Consider the following 22,038-nt stretch of genomic DNA (forward strand, 5'->3'; position numbering starts at 1 on the left):
ACAATAACTGTGCATTATTAGACATTTGTCCTTTAGAGAGTGGAAGAAAGAAAAGTCTGGAAAAATCTAACCTGTCTGGCCCGTTGCACATGTGCTTCCATGTTTTCAGCGTCTACCCAAGCTGAGGATAGCAGCTGCTCCAAGTCTGGCTCAAGAATCAGATGGTTGAGGTTCAGAAGCACCTTTAAACACCGGTACCAGGACGGTATGCTGAAATTCAAGAGAGGAGCTTTTTATAATGCCTCAAAAGCACTGTGGTCAGGCAAACTTGTTATAAACATGGAAAACTACAGGTGCATCTCAGTAAATTAGAATACCACTAATAATTTAATTTATTTCAGCAAATTCATGCAAAGTGAAACTTATACAAAAAAGCTCCATTTGCCTAATTAATTATATTTTTTGAACACGTATCCAAATGTGCACCTTCATCTTTTGTGTCTGCATCACCTGCTGAGTGTTTCTTCAATAGTTGAAGTATGTATGAGAAAGAAGCCTAAACACCATTTTTGTACAGTGGTTTAAACATAATGGTGCAAATAACACAGTTGTTGTATTTCCTTTCATCCCACCCTCTTATCCGACTTCAGTTTCTTTCCCTCTCTGGACATCTTCCTGCTCCTGGTCTCCAGCAGAGTTCAGACAAACATTAGGAAAATGGCTCTTTGTTCTCTTTAACAAACTGAAGGTGAAGAAGGACGTTTATGCTGTTATGTTTTAGTTTCTGGGGATGTTGTCTAAGGGGAGCTTAAAAACACTAAGAATAGATCAATGTATCCTGTACAGCGCTGAAATGTTAATTAGCTGCAGTGTTTCTGATCAAAAAGGTCTAATTCCTGGCATTGTGTGGTGTAGCAGTACAGGAGGCACCCCGTATAAGGAGGCTGGGGGTCCCTAAAGAAGCCCTCCTGGGTTTGTCTTTCTCCTTCCTCTCTGCCCACTTCCTGCCCGTCAGTAAAGGTCACTAGTGCCAAAAAAGTTTGATACGTTTATTACACAGATTAATTTCACAGTGTTTATTTTGGTCAATTTTCATCATTATGGCATGCAGCTAACGAAAACCCAACATTCTATTTCACTGAAAATTAGAATATAACATCAGAACAATTTTTTTAAAGTGGATTATTGATAGAGAAATGTCGGCCTGGTGAAAAGTGCATTCACACTAAATAAATTAGATCGTGTTCCAATGACACTCGTTTGTCTCATTAAAAGTACCTTTTAACCTTCAAGCAGGTATTAAACATACTTTTTTATTAAGCCCACATTTCTATATTAAAATGTTTTTATTGATCTGATGTAATATTCTAATCTTACATGTTGTGTCTTCATTGGCAGTAAGTGGAAATATAATTATTTTCAGCATCATAATCATCATAACAGAAATAAAGGCTTGGAAACATCAGTTTGTGTGCAAATAATATACATTTTGTGTTTCACTTGGTGATTTGAGTTGCTGAAATATACTTTTCTATACATTTTCTAATTCATTGAATGGAGCTGTATATCCGGAACCTGTACAGTATATACTCACAACATTTGGTTGGGCTCCTCGCATGACTTACTGCAACAGTCCAGCGTTGCTTTAATAGCAGACTTCAGCTTGCCTGCATTATTGGGTCTGGTATCTCAGATGTGCAACCTGACAATACTCCATGGCTTCTATATGAGGTTTATGTCACTAAGGTTAACACAGGGATAAAGCTCTCTACTACAGTGAAATCTAACAGCTTTTGTTCATATCCTGGATACTTCTGTGTGTGATTACTATTGATGCACTGACTCTAACCCCAAACTCTTGTAAGGGCTTGGCATCACAATCTTCTCCAATTTGCATTTATCCGTGTCGCTTGTGCACATTTTTCCACCACAGTTTTTCCTTCCACTGAACTTTGCACTAATATGCTGGGATACATCACACTGTGGACAGCCAGCTTGTTTGACAATGACCTTTTGTGGCTTATCCTCCTCGTGGAGTGTGTCGATAATTGTCTGCTGGACATCTGTCAAGTCAGGAGTGTTAACTTTGTAGGCCATAACATTTCTGGGTTCTTTTCGTTTTTAATTGTCATGGGTAATAACTGAATTTTGGGTTTTCATTAGATGTAACCCATAATCATTCAAATTAACAGCAATAGACAACTGAAATACATCCCTCTGTGTGTAAGGAATCTATATAATATTCTTGAATTGAATATAACACTTCTTGAATTGAATTACAGAAATAAATAAACTTTGATTTTATATATTGAGATACATCTGTGTTACAAGAAATATGGCAAAGAAAAACTATTATAAATCAACCATTAAAATTACACGTTACCTTGGCTGTGCTTCATTAAGGAGTGTTTGGGCCACGGTTCTGTAAAAAATGAGCTGGAGATCCCCATGTCTTATCCTGTCTGCAGCTATGTTATAGATATCTGCTGACAAAGCCTGGCTTAACAGAGACTCCAGAGCCTGCAGGGCCTGGTTCCAGCTCTGTGGGGAACAGGAGGCTGGAGATTTCTGCTCATGGGAAACTGAGCGTCCATCAACCTGAAGATCTAATATCGGGACCAGCCTGGCTAGAAAGTAGAAACACAACATCCTCTGCTCCTCCTCGTTCTCTCCTTTTCCTTTCCCGTAGCTTTCCAGAAAAAATCTGAAAATTAGAGGCAAGGTGTCGGACTTCACGGGGTAGCACAGAGACAGGTCACAGTAATCCTGCGCATTCAGTTTGGAAAGCAACGCAGTGACCGGCTTCAGGGGCCCCTTTGTCCCAGCAGAACCACGTTTCCCAGAGTTCTCTTTGGGTGGGAAGAGCTCTGCCTTGTATGATGCCAGCTGCTCGGAGGGGAACAGAGCTAACTGGAGGATGGAGTCGATCTTGATGCGGACATCTCTGCGCAGCGGCTGACGGATATGGTGTGTGTAAGGAACAAAATCCTGAGAGGTCAGCAGGTACCTGAGCAACACCAACGGCTGGATAAGTTGGTTGGTGACCAGAGTGAAGACTCTGTTTGGGTTAGCTTGTTGTCGCTGCACTGATAAATAACAAGACAGCACCTGAAGCAAGACTTCGAAAAGAAGAGCCGACGGAATTGTTTTCTTGGATTCATCAATGATCTCCAGACTGGTAGCAGGTTCAGTCTGAAGATGTTCCCTTTTAGCGTCATTTTGACGTTCTTTGGGTGACTGCTTCTGTATCTCACGGCAGGCCGACAAGCAGAACTTGGCCAGCAGAGTGACCATCAGTTCATACTTTGTTGTAAATACAGATGAAAGAGCAGGAGAAGACAGAATCCCCTGACACACACTGACTATGGTGGACAAACACACCGGCGGCCGACCTTGTGTGCAGTCCTGCAGGTGGTCGAGCAGCAACTGAAGGAAAACAGAAAGAGATTCAGCATTAATGCATAAAAATACTTACGTAAATTGCTATATGCTGAGAATAAATACTATCAGCCCTGGTGTTTGCATTAAACCACTTGCACACCTGTGCCATGTTGAGCCTCAGAGTTACAGTCTTTCCCTCTTTGACATACAAATGTAGCTTCCGACTGTGAACTACTTCATCCAGATAACACCATAAGCCTTCCAAGACATCCTGTGAGAACACCACCTTCTTATTGTGCCAGACTGTAAGGGCATGGGCGCACCAGTCCAGCAAAACCTGCATACAAAGCAAATCCAGAGAGAAAAAGATGAGAAAACAAATGAAAGTTTTCACAATAAAAAGGTAAGCTGAGACCCCAACCAGGAGTCAAGCCCAGGACTTGCTGCGAGGCAACAGTGCTACCAACTGCGCCACCATGCAGCCCATGTGGCAAAGATAAATATGCATCTCAATATAACTGAGTATAACTAAAATTCTTTGGATTATTTATAAAACAAATAACTGTTTATATCCCAGAAACATTACAATATGGTGTCATAATGATGGGGAGGACTGCTGACTGGGAGTCTCCTAGAGGAAGAATGAAAAGGCACAGAATATAATTTGCTTTAGCCATGTGTTTAATCATGTCAGAAAGTCCCCACATTTGTCTATCAGTAAATTTAGAGCACATCATCCTTCTGATCTGTTGGCATAATTTATAGAGATGCAGATTTCATTTTCCAGCAGGACTCAGCACACCGTTGCACTGTCAAAAGTACCAAAACCTGCTTTAATGGCCATAGTATCAATGTGCTTGATTGGTCAGCAAACTGGCCTGACTTGAACCTCAGGGAGTCGATGGAGCATTATCAACAGGAAGACCCAACGATGAAGACAAGCTGAAGGCTGCTGCTAAAACAACCTGTGCTTCCTTCACACCTTAGCAGAGCCACAACCTGATCAAATCCATGCCACGTTGCACTGATGCAGTAAATCATGCAAGAACCCCCGGGCAAGTTTTTAGTGCTTATACTGTACACTTTTCAGTAGGCAAACATTTGTATATCTAAAATTACCCTTTAGGAGAAGACATTTGAAATACGACACTGTCTGGATCAGATGTTTATAGAAGTTTCACACAGAATTGCTGAAATAAAATAACTTCATGATGATATTCTGATTTATTGATTGCGACTGTAGCTACTGTATCCCCACAGTCACCTTGCAAACCTGCTTGATGCGTTGTTACCTGCTCTTTGTTGGGAAGCAGACACTGGGAGGAGATCCAGGCAAACCGGGCCAGCTTCAACCTGTCCTCCCACGAAGTCTGTGGACTCTTCAGCTTCAGATGGATCCCTGAGTATATAGCAGCCATTGCTGCAGCAGGACCGAAAGGGTAGACGAGTCATTACTCGGTGAAAAGGTAGAAAAACAAAGTGCAAACAACTATGCTCGAGTGATAGACTAGAAAAACACTGTTATTAAGGAAAACCTAAACCTGAGTGGCCAAGAAAATATCTAATTGTATAAAATGGAAGAACCACATCTGTAAGAGGCAGTCTTTTAGCGCACATGCTTTTAAGCTAGCTACTACTAGCTTGCTTTAAGTGAGCAATATAACTGTTACGGTATTCGTTAAATGATATCATCATTAAGATTTAATTTAACTTGATTTTAAGCCGTTAAATGTACATATACAACCACAGATCAGTACCTGCACGTGTCTGCCGTCTGTTCTGATTCTGATTCGCACGAACTTTCTGCCCCCCCCTCCCCCCCACCCCCACCGGCGAGACAGACTCAACCCCTCGATAGTCGATGTAATCTACCGGCCAAGATTTACAGTTACTCAATAAACAAAAATACTCAAAAACCTATAGTGTTGGATGATGATAAGCACAATAATAAAAGAAATAAACATATTAAATAATAATCATTACATATTTTTAACAAATATTTATTATACAAATTATTTGCTGATTTAAACCAAACACGTTTTTCACTATTACTTTGTTAACAATAAAGCAGTTAGCATCATTTTTATTTAAATATGATTTATTATTCACATTTTCTTTACTTAAAAAAAATCTTATGGGATTTTGAAATGTGTCATTCATAATTCAATATTAATTATGTGTATGTTGCATGTAAATAATAAAAATAAACACGTATTTGTTTACAATTTGCCCACACTTAAGATAAATAAATGGTTTCCAAAGGTAGGCTTAGGGAACCCGGCTATGGACCATGAAATCTCAAGTGGTGGGTCTCCAGAAATCAAATTATTGTAAAGATTGATTGCTAATTGCATTTTTTTTATTTGGCAAAATTCAAACAAATTATAAAAATCCTTTTATTAATTAAGAGATATACAAAGATATTGTAAAATGTTGCAAAGACAAAAGAAAAAAGCTAGAACAGCTCCACTCCATGACATCTGATAGTCTTAGATGCAATGTGTTATGTTGAATTTCTTGTTAGAATGTAGCAATACGTCCCATTCGGTTTATTATCTAAATATTTTGGTAGTCCTAAAGCCACAGGAAGTCCTATTTTTTTTCTACTTTCCTAATAGTTTTCCTACTGACATTTTTGTGTTGTACAGGCTGTGCTTCATCGACCTGGGTTTTGTTTAGTTCTGTCTGGGAAAGTTTTCTTACATCATCATCCTCACCGAGGCGGATGATTCGTGAGTTGCTGTAACCTGCGAATCAAACTGGGTCATCTTTGATGTTTATATTGTTGCCAGCTTCTTCCGGGTGAATTTAGAATAACATTTCGCAGGTTTTCCCTGGATACGAGGGGATTTTCGGTTGCTGGGCTTGGCGCTCCAGGTGCCTGTCGGCGCAAATGATAGTGACAGGCAGCAGCAGGGTGTTGGGAGCTGGTCAGTGATAAGAGATAAACTGGGTTAAAGGCGGCTGTCAGGGGCTGATAAAGTCTACATTAACGGTCTAAACCCCCCCAATGAAGCGGTGACAAGCTTAACAGCTGAGCCGCTGAGGATATGGAGTGCTGACCTGCAAGCTGGGACTCTAGCATGCTTCTTCAAGGGGACTTACTCAACAAGAACCGTATCGATAGTCAGTCCCCGGGTCTGAATGTCTGTGTGAGAAACTATTGCTTTTAATTTAATCAGATTTGCTAAATTACAGGCTTACAACTGGGACAATGCGGCTTTTAATTCGCGTGTCGAATTACACTAACAGGATGCACCTTTGTAAATTAAAGCTGGCCCAGTCCAGGTTGTTTTGCCTGGAGCACCGAGTGATCCTTTCTGCTGCCCACCGGGGGAGGAGGCAATCCGCCGGGTTGAAGACCTCCGCATGTCCGCCACAAGCCAATCACGTCCCGCCTGTCTTGTCCTCCAGCACGCTGACTACGGGTCTCTCTGTCCTCCGAGGACGGACTCTCATACACACACCTGTTGCTTTTGCCAGCTCCTCGGCGGCCTCCACACCTGCACCACCTGCAGAGGCCGCGAAGAGCCAGACGGACGCGGAGAGAAAGCAGACACCGACCACCCCCGGCCTGGATGATGTTAAAAGGATTCTGGGTCTTGCTCATCCGGAGAGATGGAGACTGGCGGGTAAGCTGTAGATAAAACAAGGATACCAGTTTCCCAGCATCATAGATGAGTCACTTCAGACTTTACCAGCATATTGGTCACTTTTATTATAGTGAGTTGCTCTATTTTAGCTTACTCAACATTACTAGACTAAGTGTTGTCCCACATGTATGTTCAGCACAAAACAAATATAAATGAACAATAACTTATAAAATGAGCTCATGTCTAAACGTTTAATGAGCTTTTGATGTTTGTTTTATCCTTTAGTGTTTGAATATTGTATTTTCCTCAAACTACTGAACTTTCAGATCTTGTGCATTCCTATTACTCATACTGTATTACTTCTGATAATACTGTTTTACTCCTAAAGTATTATCTTTTTATATCTATTAATTATTTTTTCAAAGATTTGACTTTTGGTTTTTAAATGGCCACCTTCTTTTTGGAGCTCTTATCTTGCATGAGCCCAGCAAACCTCTGAGGTCAGGGGACCTGCTGCTTTGTGATGTTTCTAGGACTTGTGTTGTGAGCTGGAGAGGCAGATCTCTGTTGTGGCTCTCAGACTTTGGATTGATCTTCCACTTATTGTAAGGACTGCCATTACTTTGAATTATTTAAAATCTCTTTAAAAGACTAATCTTTTTTAACTTGGCTTTTAATTCCAGTTAAGCAGAACGATCAGGAGATCAGGTGTTACTTGACACTCACATCAGTTTGTCACATTATTTGTTAAGTTGCATTTAATAATTTAAATATATGAGCCCGAGTGGGCCAAGTTTCATGCTGCATTTACATCAAATCATATGTTGGTGCTTGAAATGCCTTTTCAGCTCTGATAGAAGCAGCAGAAATGACTAAATTAGCTTTAATGGATGACTATGTTACCATAATTTTATAACGATGAACGTTTTCCTTACTGTTCTTACATCAGTTGCATGTGTCAACCTGTCTTTGGGGCTTGAAGGCCAGCAGAAGGCCATCTGCCTACTTATACAGGACAAAAACAAAGAACTGTTATTGCTCTCTGTTAGAGTTAATAGAAGACTTGTATTTTGATATCAGCAAGCCCTTGTTATTTACAACTCCTCCTGCGAATGTCATTAATAACTGTAATTTTCAGCAGTTGATTCTGTATATTTTGGATACTTGGTGGCCAAAACGGAAAACAAGGCATAATCTCTGTTCGCTGCTTGGCAATCATTCCCTTTTGTTTAGTTTTTTTTGTTTGTTTTTTGCTTGAAGTGTTGATTAATATTAATAGACTGTTTCATTTTTCTTTAACTCTGACTTCTTTTTACATCTTTTGGTTTTGTCCGCCTCCAGCTGCCGTTGGCTTCCTTACTGTCTCCAGCGCCGTGACGATGTCGGCTCCCTTCTTCCTGGGCAGAGTCATAGACACCATCTACTCCTCCGGGGCAGACACAGAGACGATGACGGCCTCTCTGACATCCCTGTGTGTCATGCTGATGGGGGTTTTTCTGTGCGGCGGCGCAGCCAACGCTACCAGGGTCTACCTCATGCAGGTATCAGGTGAGCCGTGTGTGGCACATAAAGTATCCACCCACAGATACATTGTCTTTCACATGGGTATGTCAGACGAAAAATTAGAACATGGAGATGTCATGCATCGCTTTTAATAAAACATTTGTGCGTTTTCTGTATAATCAGTAGAATAGGAGAAGGATGCAACGTTAAAAACTTGGGCTACAAAGCAAGGTTTCTGCTCTCAGACATACCACCAACAATCTGCTTTCTGACAAAGCTGTTAGGTACACGGCACTGTTTTATTGAGAGTGATATGCAGCCATCGTTTAGGAGGGGGCTTCCTGAAGCTGTAGCTGGTTGCCTGGCAAACATACTGTTTGTGTGCAGATAAAATCAGGTGAATTTAATTTCTTTCATTAAAAATCTCGGGGGTTTTATTTAACCTTCTGAATTGTGAGTTACATAAAATCCAAACTAGCAGGCTGCAGTTCTTAGAAGATAATCAGTTATATTTATCAACTTTTAAAAGGAGACTAGTTGTTCTTACAGTGCATTGTAAAATTTCCCATACTTGTTAAACCTTCTCATATTTTGTTACGTAAAAACCACAGACTTCAGTGTGTTTGTTTGGATGTTATGTGACAGAGAAACACAGAAGTTGTGGACAAGTTTAAATTAGGGTTAGGTTTTGAACCATTTTTCCAAGCTATGAACGTCTCGCAGAGCCCTGTTTAATCCGTCATATGAAAATGCAAAAAATCGGAGACCTTGGGCTGTCCACCTAAACGAACAAGCTAGGCCAATACAACATTAATCAGAGAAGCAGCTAGGGGACGTATGGTAACTCTGGAGAAGCTGTGGAGATCCACAGGTGGGACAGTCCATTTACATGAGTGACAAGAAGAAAGCCCTTGTTTAACCACAGAAAAATAGGAAGTAATTTCCTGCATTTTCCCACAAGCTATGCTGGACACATGGCTTTTGCAAAACATGTGGAAGAAGATCCTCTGGTCAGATGAAACCAAAAGTCTACTTATAGGCCTATGTGCAGAAGGTGTGTATGATTGAAAATGGAAACTGCATATCACCTTGAAAACACAATCCCAATGGTGAAACACGTGGTTGCAACATCGTGCTGTGGGACGCTTGTCTTCTGCCAGGAAGAAGGCAGCTGCTCAGAGTTGATTAGAAGATGGAAGGAACTAAATACAGAGCAATACTAGAAGAAAACCTGTCATAGGACGTTAAATACTTGAGACTGTAGAGGAGGTTCACCTTCCAGTAGGATAATGACCCTAAACACACTGCCAAAGATATAATGGGACGGTTCAGACTGAACACACAAATACTCATCCTCCAATCTCATTGAACATGAGCTATTACACTATATCTTGCCAAACGTATTGGATCACACCAAATCACTGAATTCTGGTGTTTCAATCACTTCTATGGCTGCAGGTGTATAAAGTTTGGTGTGGAGAAACTTGACTGACCTGCACAGAGTCCTGACCTCAACCTACCTGATCACCTTTGGGATAAATTAATTCTGGCCTTCTCATCTAACTATGAACATACTCCTAAACCTTGTGGAAGATGTTTACAGATTAAGAATAGGAGAAGGGGCAAAAATTTAGGTTTCTAGATGTACAAAAGCGGTGGAGAGGTACCTCAAAATACATGGAGCTGTAATTGTATTGAAATGTTCTATGATAAAATGCAAGAAAAGTTGAAAGTGTTCCCACCCATTGATTAAATCTTAAATTAATTTTCCTCTGTTCTTACTCCAGGCCAACAGATAGTTCGTAATCTCCGAGCTTCCCTCTTCTCCGCCGTCCTCAGGCAAGAAGTGGCTTTTTTTGATAAGAACCGGACCGGAGAACTTATTAACAGGCTGTCAGCGGACACGGGCGTGGTGGGCCACTCGATCACAGACAACCTGTCAGACGGACTGAGAGCCGTCGCTCAGGCATCTGCTGGTGTCAGCATGATGGTAAGTTCTGTTTTAGAGGTCCACTGGGATCACTCAGGAACAGACTGAGTAAAAAGCTGCAGGCACCTTATGGCTGGAAAACAGGCAGTATTAAGGACCTGAAGGTCGGTTATTAAAACCAAGAGAGAGCTTTTAGAAAATGTTAGAGCAAGGAGAATCTTATATTGGGGATATTTTGGATCATATTTTGTATAAATATCTAAAATGTTTTGGTTGTACTCATTCTGTTAGTAGCAGCAAGGAAAGGTGAGGATGTGCCTCGCTCTGCATTGTACACTATAAGGAAATAGTTGTCATTTGTTTGACATCCTCTTTGAGCTTTTGTTTTTATTGTGACCTTCTCGTACAAGTGAAATGAGTTTCCACCAAGATGACCAAATATAGACTGTAAAACTAGTTTTACAGGAAAGCTATTTATCTCTTAAAGGAAATGGATGGCTTCTGGTTATTACATTTCCCTGCCTGCTCTGCCAGCTTTTTATTACTTAGTTTTTTTTTTTTATCGCTGTCTTGAAAAAAAATGTTGAAAAACCTGTTCTCTTTGTTAAATTGTCTTTATTTCTCAGTTTAATCAGTAAATACAAAGCATGCTCACATCTTTTACCTAATGAGGAAATAAAAGGATTCCCTGAAACCATATATCAGTCGAGGAACTTAAAGGAACAGTTCCTGTAATCAGCTGCCAGAATGAGGCGATCGGTGATCTTATAATTCTTAGCGACGGTGAACTTTTTACACACTCGACGAAGCAGCAGCGCTAATCATGGTATTTTAATCCTGTTTAGTTTACTTACATAGCGCCATTTCACAGAAAATGTCATCTCAGCAATCAGGTCCAATTCTTATCCTGCTCTATAGAATCAACTTCCGTCAAAATCAGTCCATTCCAGAATAATACGATTACCTGATTAGATTTAGATCCAGTCGAGTCTTTTCAATTTATGATATAGTACTGTCTGTTGAGTGTTTCTTCTGTTTCTTAAAGTGTCTTTCTGACCTTGTTGCAGTTTAATTGACATAAATTGTGCACTCCTGGTTTTGTTTACACCTGCTACACTGAAACATGAGGAGTAAAGCAGTTTTGGCCAGTGCCATTAAAAGCATTTCGTATTTTATTCAGAATTCTCATTTGTTCCACACCCAAGTAGATTATTGTAAAGGTGGTCAGTTCATTTGTATTCACAAGTATTTTATAAGATTTTTCTGGGATGGATGATTATCATAGTATCATTTATTTAATTTTGTTTGTATGAATTATATTAGATATTTACAGGATTTTTAGGGATCGTAAGGACCAAATTTTGATTCTAATTTAGGTATTCAAAAACTATAGACCTAGGCCAGGCTTTAGGAAGGGCTTCCCAGGGCACTCGCCTGGGGCCACTAAGGTTTAAGGAGCCCCAAAATTGTTTTTCTGTCTTTATGTTTTTAAGGAACAGATGTTTTTTTTACATGGGAGGTATTCAGTTCCAACTAATTTCACAATTCATTCTTTTTAAAATTGGTTGGATTATTTGTAGATGAGCCAAACACAACTATTTGAGAACCGTGATGTGAAAGCTTCACATCCAGCCTCAACCCCTAGCAGGTCATTTGTAACAGCAACGAGCTATAAGCATATTCGCTACGCCTGCACCATAAACAAGCCTGGTGTAAATAATAGAAAGTTTCTCTTTTTTTTGTGGATGGAGACATTTCAGAAAATCGGCGCAGGAAAACAAATATGTTTCAGGGACCTAGACACTCTGCAGCTCATGTATATTTAATTATCAATTTATTGCATTTAGCTGGCATAAAAGAAACTAGTGTGGGCGCGGCACCGAAAGTAACTCTAGCTCAGGGGCCCAGGTCCTTCTACATCCGGCCCTGCTACAGACCCTTTCAATTACCATAGATTTGTTTGTGTACTCTTAAAAAAAAAAACGAACCACGCAGTATGCATCTAATTTGCCTTTAATTTGAAATACCTGACTCTATACAAATGTTAATGTTTATCTTTTTTATTGTTTCTCCATTAATTGCAGATCTTTCCTTTTTACTCTAGTTCTACATCTCTCCCAGTCTTGCAAGCTTTGTTTTGCTGATCGTTCCTCCCATGGCCGGTCTTGCTATCATCTATGGCAGATACCTTCGTTCCATCTCCAAACGTACACAAGATGCACTTGCACAAGCCACACAGGTACGCAGGCTGGCCGCAAAAGGTGGTTTCAGGTCATTTTTTTACTTAAATTTTCGCTTTACACCTCTTTCTTTTTGTCTCTGTTATTTTAATAAGACCCTTTTCATATCAGTTTTTTGTTTGTTTAGCATTCAGTTGATGTACCTGTTATTTAATGCCTGCTCTGCCTGTTGTAACTTAATTAAAACTGGAGATAAAGTTTAACTGACGGTTAAAAGCCCAACTGTGCGTCCAGCTGGCGGAGGAGCGGATCAGCAACCTCCGGACCGTCCGGGCCTTTGGTAAGGAGCTGTCAGAGGTCGACACGTACACCCAGAAGACAGACTACGTCCTCAGCCTGGCTAAGAAGGAAGCCATGTTCCGAGCCGGTTTCTTTGGAGTGGTGAGTGTGTGAGCAAAGGTGATGCAAATCCACAGTTACCAAATGCGGCATTGCATTTAGGTTTCTGCTGTGTGGTTTTTCACAACACCAAACCACTAAGTAGTGCTCTACCATTTAAAAAATAAACTACCTTAAAGTAGTCTTCTCTAACCCACATTTTATCAGATGGTTTTTTATCTCTAGGTCATGAAGCGGTATGTGTTACTGTTTTGTAAACTTTTATTAGTAGCTGGTTTTAAAAGAGGTTCTGTTGGGGAAACTAGCCTGTCTGTCCAGCCAGTTTCCATTGAGGCAGTTATTTGTGTAATAAGAGCTGAGGAAGTCAGGAAGTGTCGGTTGCACCAGATGCTGTTGTAATTAAATAGAGAAAAAATTTTTTGTTTATGTCCCAGACTGGTCTGAGCGGTAACTTCATGATCCTGTCGGTGCTCTACAAAGGAGGCCTACTGATGGCCAGTCAGCACATGACTGTGGGAGAGCTGTCCTCATTCCTCATGTACACCTTCTGGGTGGGCATCAGCATCGCAGGTAACTCAACAATTATACCCTCATATACCATGTTTGTTAAGCAATGTTCGTTACTTGTAATGGTGTTTGTGTTTGGTGTGCAGGTCTGAGTTCATTCTACTCGGAGCTGATGAAGGGTTTTGGAGCTGGAGCCAGACTTTGGGAGCTGCTGGACAGAAAGCCCGAGTTTCCTCTAAATGGTTTGTGAACACTGTGTTGACTCCCAGTATTCCTTGGTTAAAATTAGTAATTTTTCACAGGTCTTTTGGATACTAGAATAAAAAGCATCATATTTGCATTTTAAAGATTAGACCGTAGTGTTTTGCAAAGGTATTCAAACCTCTTGAACTTTTACCCTCTCAAGTGATACTTTATAGAACCACATTTTGTTGCTATTGCTGCTGCAGGATTTTGGGGGTATGTGTCTACCAGCTTTACTCATTCATCTTTGCAAAATAGCTCAAGCTCAGTCTGATTAGATATAGTGTCCGTGAACATTAATTTTCAAGTTATAAGATTCTGCCGTTATAATACTTGAAAAAGCTTTGATCTAAACCTGAATTCTACTGTCGGTCTGGTTGTATGTTTAAGGTTGTTATTCAGCTGGAAAGTGATCCTTGTATTTTGCATGCTGGTCAAAAAGTTCAATTTTGGTCTCATGTGACGGGCACCTTTTTCATCACGCTTGCTGTGTCTCCTACATAACTTGTGGCAAACAGGACTGGCTTTCGTTCGACAGTAACTTTCTTCTTGCAACTCTTCCATCAAGACCAGATTTGTAGAAGACGTGGCTAATAAATGTCTTGTCAATAGATTCTCCCTTCTGAGCTGTGAGTCTCTGTATCCCCTCCATAGTTACCATGGGCCTTTTGGCTGCCTCTCTGATTAATACTGTCTTTCTTCAGCATGTCTGTTTAGATGGACGACCATGTGCTGCCAGGTTTGCAGTGGTACCATACTTTTTATATATTTGGATGATAAATAGATCAGTGCTCTGAGAGGTTCAATACTTTTATCTCATTTAATCCTGCTTTAAACTTCCCACCACTTTCTCCCTGACCTGTCTGCTGGTACTGGTCTTCATTGTGCTGTTAGTTCACTGAAGTTCTCCCTCAAACCTCCGAGATCCGAATGCACACAGGTGGACTCCAATGATTCTCTAGCTGACCTCTGAAGGTAGTTAGTTCCACTTAGTTTTTTTATGAATGCACGTCACACTTTTTAGATTTTTCTTTTTGATGAAAAAATAAAAATACATTTTCCCTCATCTTAAAACTTTGTGTTTGCACATCACAAAACAATCCCAATAAAATTTTATAAGCTTTGTGTTGTGTAATGTGCCAGAATTTGAAAAAGTTCAACAGGTATCAATACTTTTGCATGGCAGAAGGTATTCATGTTCATAGAACTGAGGAATATGAATTTTGTTGTTTTCAGTTGGTTTTAAAAATCCTGACAAAAACCATTCTGCTATTTGTCTAATAACAATGTTTTCTCCATTCTCTTGCTTCTCCTTTAACTACATTTCAGATTGTCTTTTTTTTTACTCCACCCATTTACAGAGGGCCAGATCCTTTCTCCAGATCAGCTGAAAGGCCAGCTTGACTTCTGCAATGTCTCTTTTGCCTACCCAACAAGGAGGGAGGCTCCTATTTTCCAGAATCTGAATCTCCTGATTCCAGCTGGAACCATCATGGCTGTGGTGGGACCCAGTGGGTCGGGGAAGTCCTCCCTTGTGTCTTTGCTTCTCAGGCTATATGACCCAGATACTGGTAAGAGCGAATGAATGTCTGTCCATCAATCCATTGTCTACACCCGCTTATCCTTGCAGGGTCGCATGGGGGCTGGTGCCTATTTCCAACAGTCATTAGGGCAGGAGGTGGGTAAAATCTGGACAGGGCACCAGTCAATCACAGAACAATATGGAGACATATAGGACCCTCAGTCATGCATGCACACTCACGCCTAAGGGAAATGAAGAGAGGCCAACTAACCCAATAGTCAAGTTTTTGGAAGGAAGCTGGAATACCCAGAATGTACCAATGCCTGCAGGGGGAGAACATGCTAACTCCATGCAGAAAGACCCCAAACTGGTTTTGAAGCCATTATCTTCACTATGCAGTAGTACTAACCACAGCTCCACTATGCAACCCATGAATGAATATGCCGCTGATAAGTTAACGCAGACCTAAACGTTGAGATGGAGGTTTTTGCAGTTCTAATAAAGAGCTTTCTTCTCCAGGTGTTATTACTATAGACGGTCATGACATCAGGGATCTAAATCCCTACTGGCTCAGGAATCACATTGGGACTGTCAGCCAGGTAATTAAAGAACCACTGCCATCTAACACCCAGACAGAAAGTCAGCTTGAAGGATTCAGACATTAAAGGAGAATACAGTAGTCTGTGTATTTTCTCTCTTTCAGGAGCCAGTTTTGTTTTCCTGCTCCATCAGAGATAACATTGCGTATGGTGCTGCTGATCCAAATACTGTGACTACAGAGAGCATCTACAGCGCTGCCAGAGTGGCCAATGCCTACGATTTCGTCCAGGCCTTTCCCAAAGGCTTTGACACTGTGGTGGGAGAGAAAGGTGTGCTGCTGTCAGGTGAGGAACTGGAGCAGCAAAATGACCACAGCATTCACTTTATTCTTCAGCTTTTAGCTGGCAACTGCAACTTTTAAGTCACTTTCCTTTAAATCCCGTGCCCTCTACACATATTAGCAACCTGGTAAAGTTGTGTTAAAGGTGTAAAATAAATTCTGCTTCTCTGTCATAGCAGAAGCCTAATGTTTCTCTGCAACACGTAGAACAATCCAACCTTCAAGTTCAGTTATTCAGTAGGGTAAAAATATGAAATCCTTTTATTTCTGAACCTTTCCTTTATTCAAACATTAGTTTTGAAGATTAACTAGTTTTTTATTTAATGCCTATAAAAACCCTTGGTATATGTTACTAAGACTAAATAAAGGCTCAAAATGACAATATTTGTTGGAATTTACAAGAAATGTTGCTTCCCATTAATAACACAAAAATGTTAATTTAATTTCAAATATATATCTAGAAACCCACCATACTGACAACTGAAACAATGTAAAACTACAAAATCACTGGTGCCGCTAACATTTCTTCAAAAATTTTTAATTTTAAATCTAAGTTAATCAGAGTATCATTCTGGGGGGTATAGGCATAACATGACCCATTCTAGTATTCGCACTTCAAAATGGGAAAGATGAGAAAGCATGCAATTTGTTTAGTGAGACAAGTGTAGGTTGATCTTGATCAGGGTCAGAAAATGGCTAAAGTAATATAACTATTAATTTAATCTGATCCATATCTATAGTTGTGGCATTAATATACTGAAAATGTTTAAAACAGGAAGAAGAAATTAAGATCAGATGTGTTGGCAAAATCACCCTCCTATTTCAGGTCTAGGAGATTTATGTTACTCTTTTTCTTTCTTGTCTCAAAGTTTTAATTATTTTAGCATTGTTTACAAATGTAACCTGTGAGGAGGTCTTTTTCATCTTTAAATCCCTCTTATTTCAGATATCTTGTGTATTTATTTCCCTGTTCCTCTTCATCCACACTGCTCTTCTTCTGTGTTCAACTAAGTGTCACTGGCATTTATTTAGTTTCTATTGTGTTCTTATTATCCCCTAACAATGGAAATGACCGGAGTCAGTTTTTGTAACCCTTCAGAGACCAGTTTTCTGTTTTGACAACTGAAGAGTTTTGAGTTTGGGGATGTTTTTTTTTTTTTTTGGTTGAAATCAAAATAATGACATTAAATCTACTCAGCTACTACTGTTAGGATGTAGCCTTTACTCACAACTAACCTATGTGTCTTTATCTCAGGTGGTCAGAAGCAGAGGATAGCCATAGCCAGAGCGCTGCTTAAGGTAAATGTGACCACGTCTTTTTTTTTTTTTTTTTTTTACAGTTTACATAATGCATAATAAGGGATAAGGGCGTGAGAAGGTTTAAAGCAGGGTTCCGCTTTGAAACAGTATAAAATGGCATATAAAAATATCTTACAGTCTATCATCAGTCTATCAAAATGGAAAGAGTATGACGCAGCTGCAAACCTAAACTGACAGGCTGGGCAAGTAGAGCATTAATCTGAGTTTTGGTAACTCTAGCGGAGATGCAGAGATTCAAAACTCACATGTGTGAGTTTATGAATTGAGCAGCTATTAGTCGCTCTGCCCTGTTAAGTGTTTGCCACAAGTAGTGTAGGGGACACAAACATGAGAGAAAACACTATCTGCACATCATCCTGAGCACACTGTCCCCATGGTGAAACATGATGGTGGCAGCATTATGTTGTGGGGATGCATCTCTTCTGCAGGGACAGGGGAGCTGCTCAGAGCTGATGGGAAGATGAGAACCTGTTAGATGCTGCAAAAGACTAGAGAAAAGACAGATGTTCACCATGAAGCAACACAATAACGCTCTACATACAGCCAGAGCTTCAGTGGAGTGGTTTAAATTCAAGCACATTCATGAGTTAGAATTGCCCTGGCAAAGTCCAGACCTAAATCCAACTGAGAATATGTGTTAACACTTCAAAATCACTATTCAGTCTGACTGAACTTGAGTTATTTCACAAAGAACAAAGAAAATGTGTCTGTAAATCAGGGCTCATACACAGTCTTGATAGGTATGGAAAAGTGAAAATTGAGGATGGGAAAATGATTGAGTTTCCAAACTTATTTATAGTCTCCAAAATATGATTATCAACATTTCAAAAACTAAACTTTTAACCTGCTGAATCTTGATTTATGAGTTATGGGGAACACAAAACCAAATCCACACAAAATCAAAACTGTACATTTCACTACTTTTGTGGGTTTGAGAACACTGGATCCTTACTTTGTAATGAGGACTTGTTAGGATACCAGCAAAGAAAGAATTGAAACAGCAACTTTTTTTAGGAACGGAATAAAGTATGAAAAAACACAAATTTATAAAACCTAAACAAATCTAGATGCCATTAAAGCATAATTACTACACTGCTGAATTGAAATCCAACTCCAGCTTTCTGTTGTTCCTTGCTTTGCAAAACATAGAAAATAAAATTTGACAACTGTAAAAGCATCATCAAGTCAATGTTCTCCACTCAAATACTTATATTATTAGAAAACCTGCCAGGAAAACCTGTAACTTTGAGTCTGTATATGTATGGAAGATGGGTAGGAACCCTAGTAGATGTGTAAAGTTGGTAGAGACATGCTCACTGCTCTACGAGATGATTTTACTTTCATGCCTGAATTTATCATTGAAATGTTTTCGTCTTTTTCACAGAACCCAAAGATCTTGCTGTTAGATGAGGCCACCAGGTGAGACTGAGCTTTCAGAGTTGTTTATCAGAAGTATTTCGCTTTTATTAGTTTCACTGTGGATACTTTTACCTGTGGTTCTCACCTGTACATTTAAACAGCATTCATTTGTCTCCTTTCCTTAGTGCACTGGATGCTGAGAATGAGTTCCTTGTTCAGGAGGCTTTAGAGCGCCTCATGGAAGGTAGACCATTTATTTTCCATCACATCTTTTAAATGAACCAACATCCAGTCCTCCTCTTTTTTATTCTTGTATATCTCTCTCTCCCTAAATGAACAGGGAGGACGGTGATGATCATTGCTCACCGCCTGTCAACCATCAAGAACGCTAACTCCGTCGCCGTTCTCGACCAGCAGCGGGTGGCCGAGTGCGGCCAGCCCACAGAGCTGCTTGGAAACAGGCAAGGACTGTTCAGGAAGCTAATGGAGAAACAGGCGTTTCTGCAGGAAGAACAGCAGCGGGCTCTTCTCTGAGAACACGAGGCAGACGAGGGGGTGAAATCAGGAGGGGAATGTGTGGCTAAATGAACTGAATATGGGGATAGAGTCAGACTTGTCGTTCCGTTTCACAGCTGAGCGCACTTCAGTATGAGGGATCCCATTGGGACTGAAGCCAGGATTCGGTTATTCCTGGAAACTGTTTGAACCTTAGTAAGATCTGAGGACAAACACTTCATTCACTGGATACTAGTGAACAGCCTCTGATTTGTTATTCAGGCCCTTCGCTTCTGTTTTCACCCTCTGCTATAAAACACTTTGATAACGCTTTATATTATTCAAAACAATTCTAAATCAGTCCAGTATAAGCCAAAACACCTATAAATGTGTATTTGTGTCTGTATAGCAGATTATTTTAAAACTTTGATCTCTTTACTGTTATTTTAGGGCCTAAACAAATATAAGCAGTTACAAGTAGTTTTTACACTGTACTGAAGACATTTTTGACCAACATGTGCTCATTTGTTTAGAAAATGATCAGAGGAAGCTAGGAGCTAAAAATATTTTTTGTTTTGCTCTATGAATTGTATTTCATGTAATATTATTTAAACAGATGCATTCATAGTGCAGTCTGTTTTCCCCTTTGGTTTGAACTGGCTGCTATAAAGCTACGGTACTCAAATTTCACCGTTTTTATAAAAGCAGATCAGGTCTGCAAAGCGTCAACAGAAGCAGAGAAGCGTAGTTGTATGACAACTACATATCTCAGTCTGATCTTACATACATGTCTCTTCTGTCATCAGCATGTCAACATGACGGCCTTTAATTCTTTATAAATAGGTCCAAAACCACTGCAAACGAATAATAATAGTTGGTAGAGAAAGTCTGACTGGGAAGGAATAATTCTCTCCAGAAAATATTTAAAGACAGTCCGGATTAAAGCATCTCCTTTTTGTAATATCTGGCATCCAAATAAAAATCTATGCATAAGACTTGCTGCCAGTAGTAGTTTCTTTTAATATATGGGTGACATGGCTTCCACCCAGGGTGCCCTTGTTTCAGAGGCAGCACATCAAACAACATTTTCATTGCTTGTTTGTCCAGTATGTCGGAAGACTGTGCCCCCTTTGTTGAGTTGTATACTGTATGATTACTAATATATATATATATATATTTATAGTTCATATTTAAGAGGGGAAAATTAAGGGCTTGCCCAAGACACTTTTCATGCAAGAACTGCCACTCACAAAATAGTTTCATTTGTAACTCTAAATGACATCGTTTATCTTGTGCTGATGGCTCCGATTAGCTAACAATTTTTTGTTTAAGGCAGTAAGAGCTGACAGCTATTTAGTTTAGTAACAGTTTCTAAGGCTTCTTAAAATAGTTTGATGTAGACATTGAGAATGAATCCCATGCTGAGCTTTGATTAAATCCTCTGTTGTTATTTTTGTCTGTAAGTTTGTGGTCCTGTAAATGTAAAGTCATTGTATATTTTTTCATTCAAGTTGTTGACATGTTCTTGTTCATGTTACCTTGTCTCACCTCACAAGGAACTAATTTTAGCCTCATTTAGATAATACTTTTCCATCATTTTGGCAAATTAGTCAAAGTTTTATTAATAATTTTACTTGATGTTTTAGCTTTATGTTTGATCTCCTTTTTATATTTAGGGAAGGGTAAAAGGAAGGTGATGAAAGTCCAGGTCAAAATAAAGGCTCAGCTTGAACTGTTGTGCAGTGTAGAATAAATGTCTGTGACAGAAACTACAAATTTGTTCATTTTTCAAGATTTTAAAATGCTGTATAAGGTATTATTAAGCTGTATAAATATGACCTATATTGTATCCAAATGTCATAAAGTTGTTTTATAAAGTATCATTAGTGAAGATAAAGTGAAATCACTTTTATTCCTTCAAATGTTTGTTTTTGTTTTTATATCTGGTTTTTATTTTTTTAGGCCCTATTTGTTAAAAGAGCCATACTTGTGCGTCCCTGCTTCTTATCAGAACGACTATAGATGGTTGTTAAAGAAATTATACCTGGTGCACTTTTCCATAAAACAAAGCCCCTCAGTAACACAAGAGCATAATGTGGAGTTTGTTGGACTCCCGCTGGGTGGCGCCACTTCACTGAGCTGAGCTTGTATCCTGTCTGCTGACTGCATGGAGCAGCGTTCACTTACATCATGGCAAAATAAAACCTTGTGGAAGTGACATGAGACATGTTGGCAGATCTAAAACCTTCCCTATAAATGGAATTTGGATGTTGTCCCATCTGGACCAATACTTGTAAAGCGTTTTTTTTTTTTTTTTACAAATAGTACTCATACCTTCAACTTTTTCACATTTTGTCATGTTAAACCACAAACTTTGATCTACTTTATTGGGGTTTAATATGATAAATTATAAAACGTAATTGTGAAGGAAAATGATCCATGGTTTTAAAAGTTTATTTGTAAAAGTCATGAAATAAGGACAACTATCCATTACAACCAGTAGCTGTCCTTATTTCATACAGTCAACGTTTTATAGAGGAGTGGCAAAAACAAAGCCAATGTTGAAAGAGAGCCATAAGATGTCCTATTTGCTGATTGCAGCAAGCCATGTAGGGGTCACAGAAAACAAACTGCTCTATCGGATGAGACCAACATTTAACTTTTCTCAGCCCCAAGAAAACTGCAATGTTTGGAGGAAAACTAACTTTGTACATCACCCTGAGTGCACCAACCCCACAGTGAAACATGGTGGTGGCAGCATCATGCAGCGGAGTTGCTCAGAGTTG

At 39.6% G+C, this 22,038-nt stretch overlaps 2 protein-coding genes across 4 annotated transcripts in view; one reads left to right on the forward strand and one right to left on the reverse strand.

Moving 5' to 3' along the window:
- Window positions 1-6,844, reverse strand: part of urb2 (URB2 ribosome biogenesis homolog) — a 24,317-nt gene extending 17,473 nt beyond the window's left edge. For 2 of the 3 annotated variants that reach the window (XR_007037927.1, XM_047362789.1), the window contains exons 1-5: window positions 6,581-6,844; window positions 4,614-4,741; window positions 3,482-3,658; window positions 2,324-3,366; window positions 72-210 (exon numbers count right to left, since the gene is read on the reverse strand). Coding sequence is in view for 2 of the 3 variants with exons in the window: in XM_047362789.1 (XP_047218745.1) it covers window positions 72-210; window positions 2,324-3,366; window positions 3,482-3,658; window positions 4,614-4,741; window positions 6,581-6,692 (1,599 nt within the window). In the remaining variant the exon portion in view is untranslated. Of the gene's footprint in view, window positions 1-71; window positions 211-2,323; window positions 3,367-3,481; window positions 3,659-4,613; window positions 4,742-5,078; window positions 5,144-6,580 lie in introns of those variants that run through there. The other variant, XM_047362790.1, reaches the window with a different exon arrangement.
- Window positions 6,806-21,149, forward strand: abcb10 (ATP-binding cassette, sub-family B (MDR/TAP), member 10). Its single transcript, XM_047362793.1, has 13 exons — window positions 6,806-6,953; window positions 8,256-8,455; window positions 10,205-10,407; window positions 12,452-12,586; window positions 12,822-12,968; window positions 13,361-13,496; window positions 13,580-13,675; window positions 15,038-15,247; window positions 15,718-15,797; window positions 15,902-16,082; window positions 17,334-18,817; window positions 18,943-19,001; window positions 19,098-21,149. Exons 1-11 carry the CDS (start codon window positions 6,940-6,942, stop codon window positions 17,432-17,434), a joined length of 1,503 nt encoding a protein of 500 aa, XP_047218749.1. The 5' UTR covers window positions 6,806-6,939; the 3' UTR covers window positions 17,435-18,817; window positions 18,943-19,001; window positions 19,098-21,149.
- The last annotated feature ends 889 nt before the right edge of the window (window positions 21,150-22,038 follow it).

The sequence above is a fragment of the Girardinichthys multiradiatus genome, chromosome 4 (assembly GCF_021462225.1).
Source record: "Girardinichthys multiradiatus isolate DD_20200921_A chromosome 4, DD_fGirMul_XY1, whole genome shotgun sequence".
NCBI classification, from domain to species: Eukaryota; Metazoa; Chordata; class Actinopteri; order Cyprinodontiformes; family Goodeidae; genus Girardinichthys; species Girardinichthys multiradiatus.

Bases quoted from the DNA above. Each gene is read 5' to 3' on its own strand.
- abcb10 (XM_047362793.1), top strand. The intron at 10,408-12,451 runs GTAAGTTCTGTT...TTTTTACTCTAG, and splicing joins CTGCTGGTGTCAGCATGATG to TTCTACATCTCTCCCAGTCT. The intron at 13,497-13,579 runs GTAACTCAACAA...TTTGGTGTGCAG, and splicing joins GGTGGGCATCAGCATCGCAG to GTCTGAGTTCATTCTACTCG.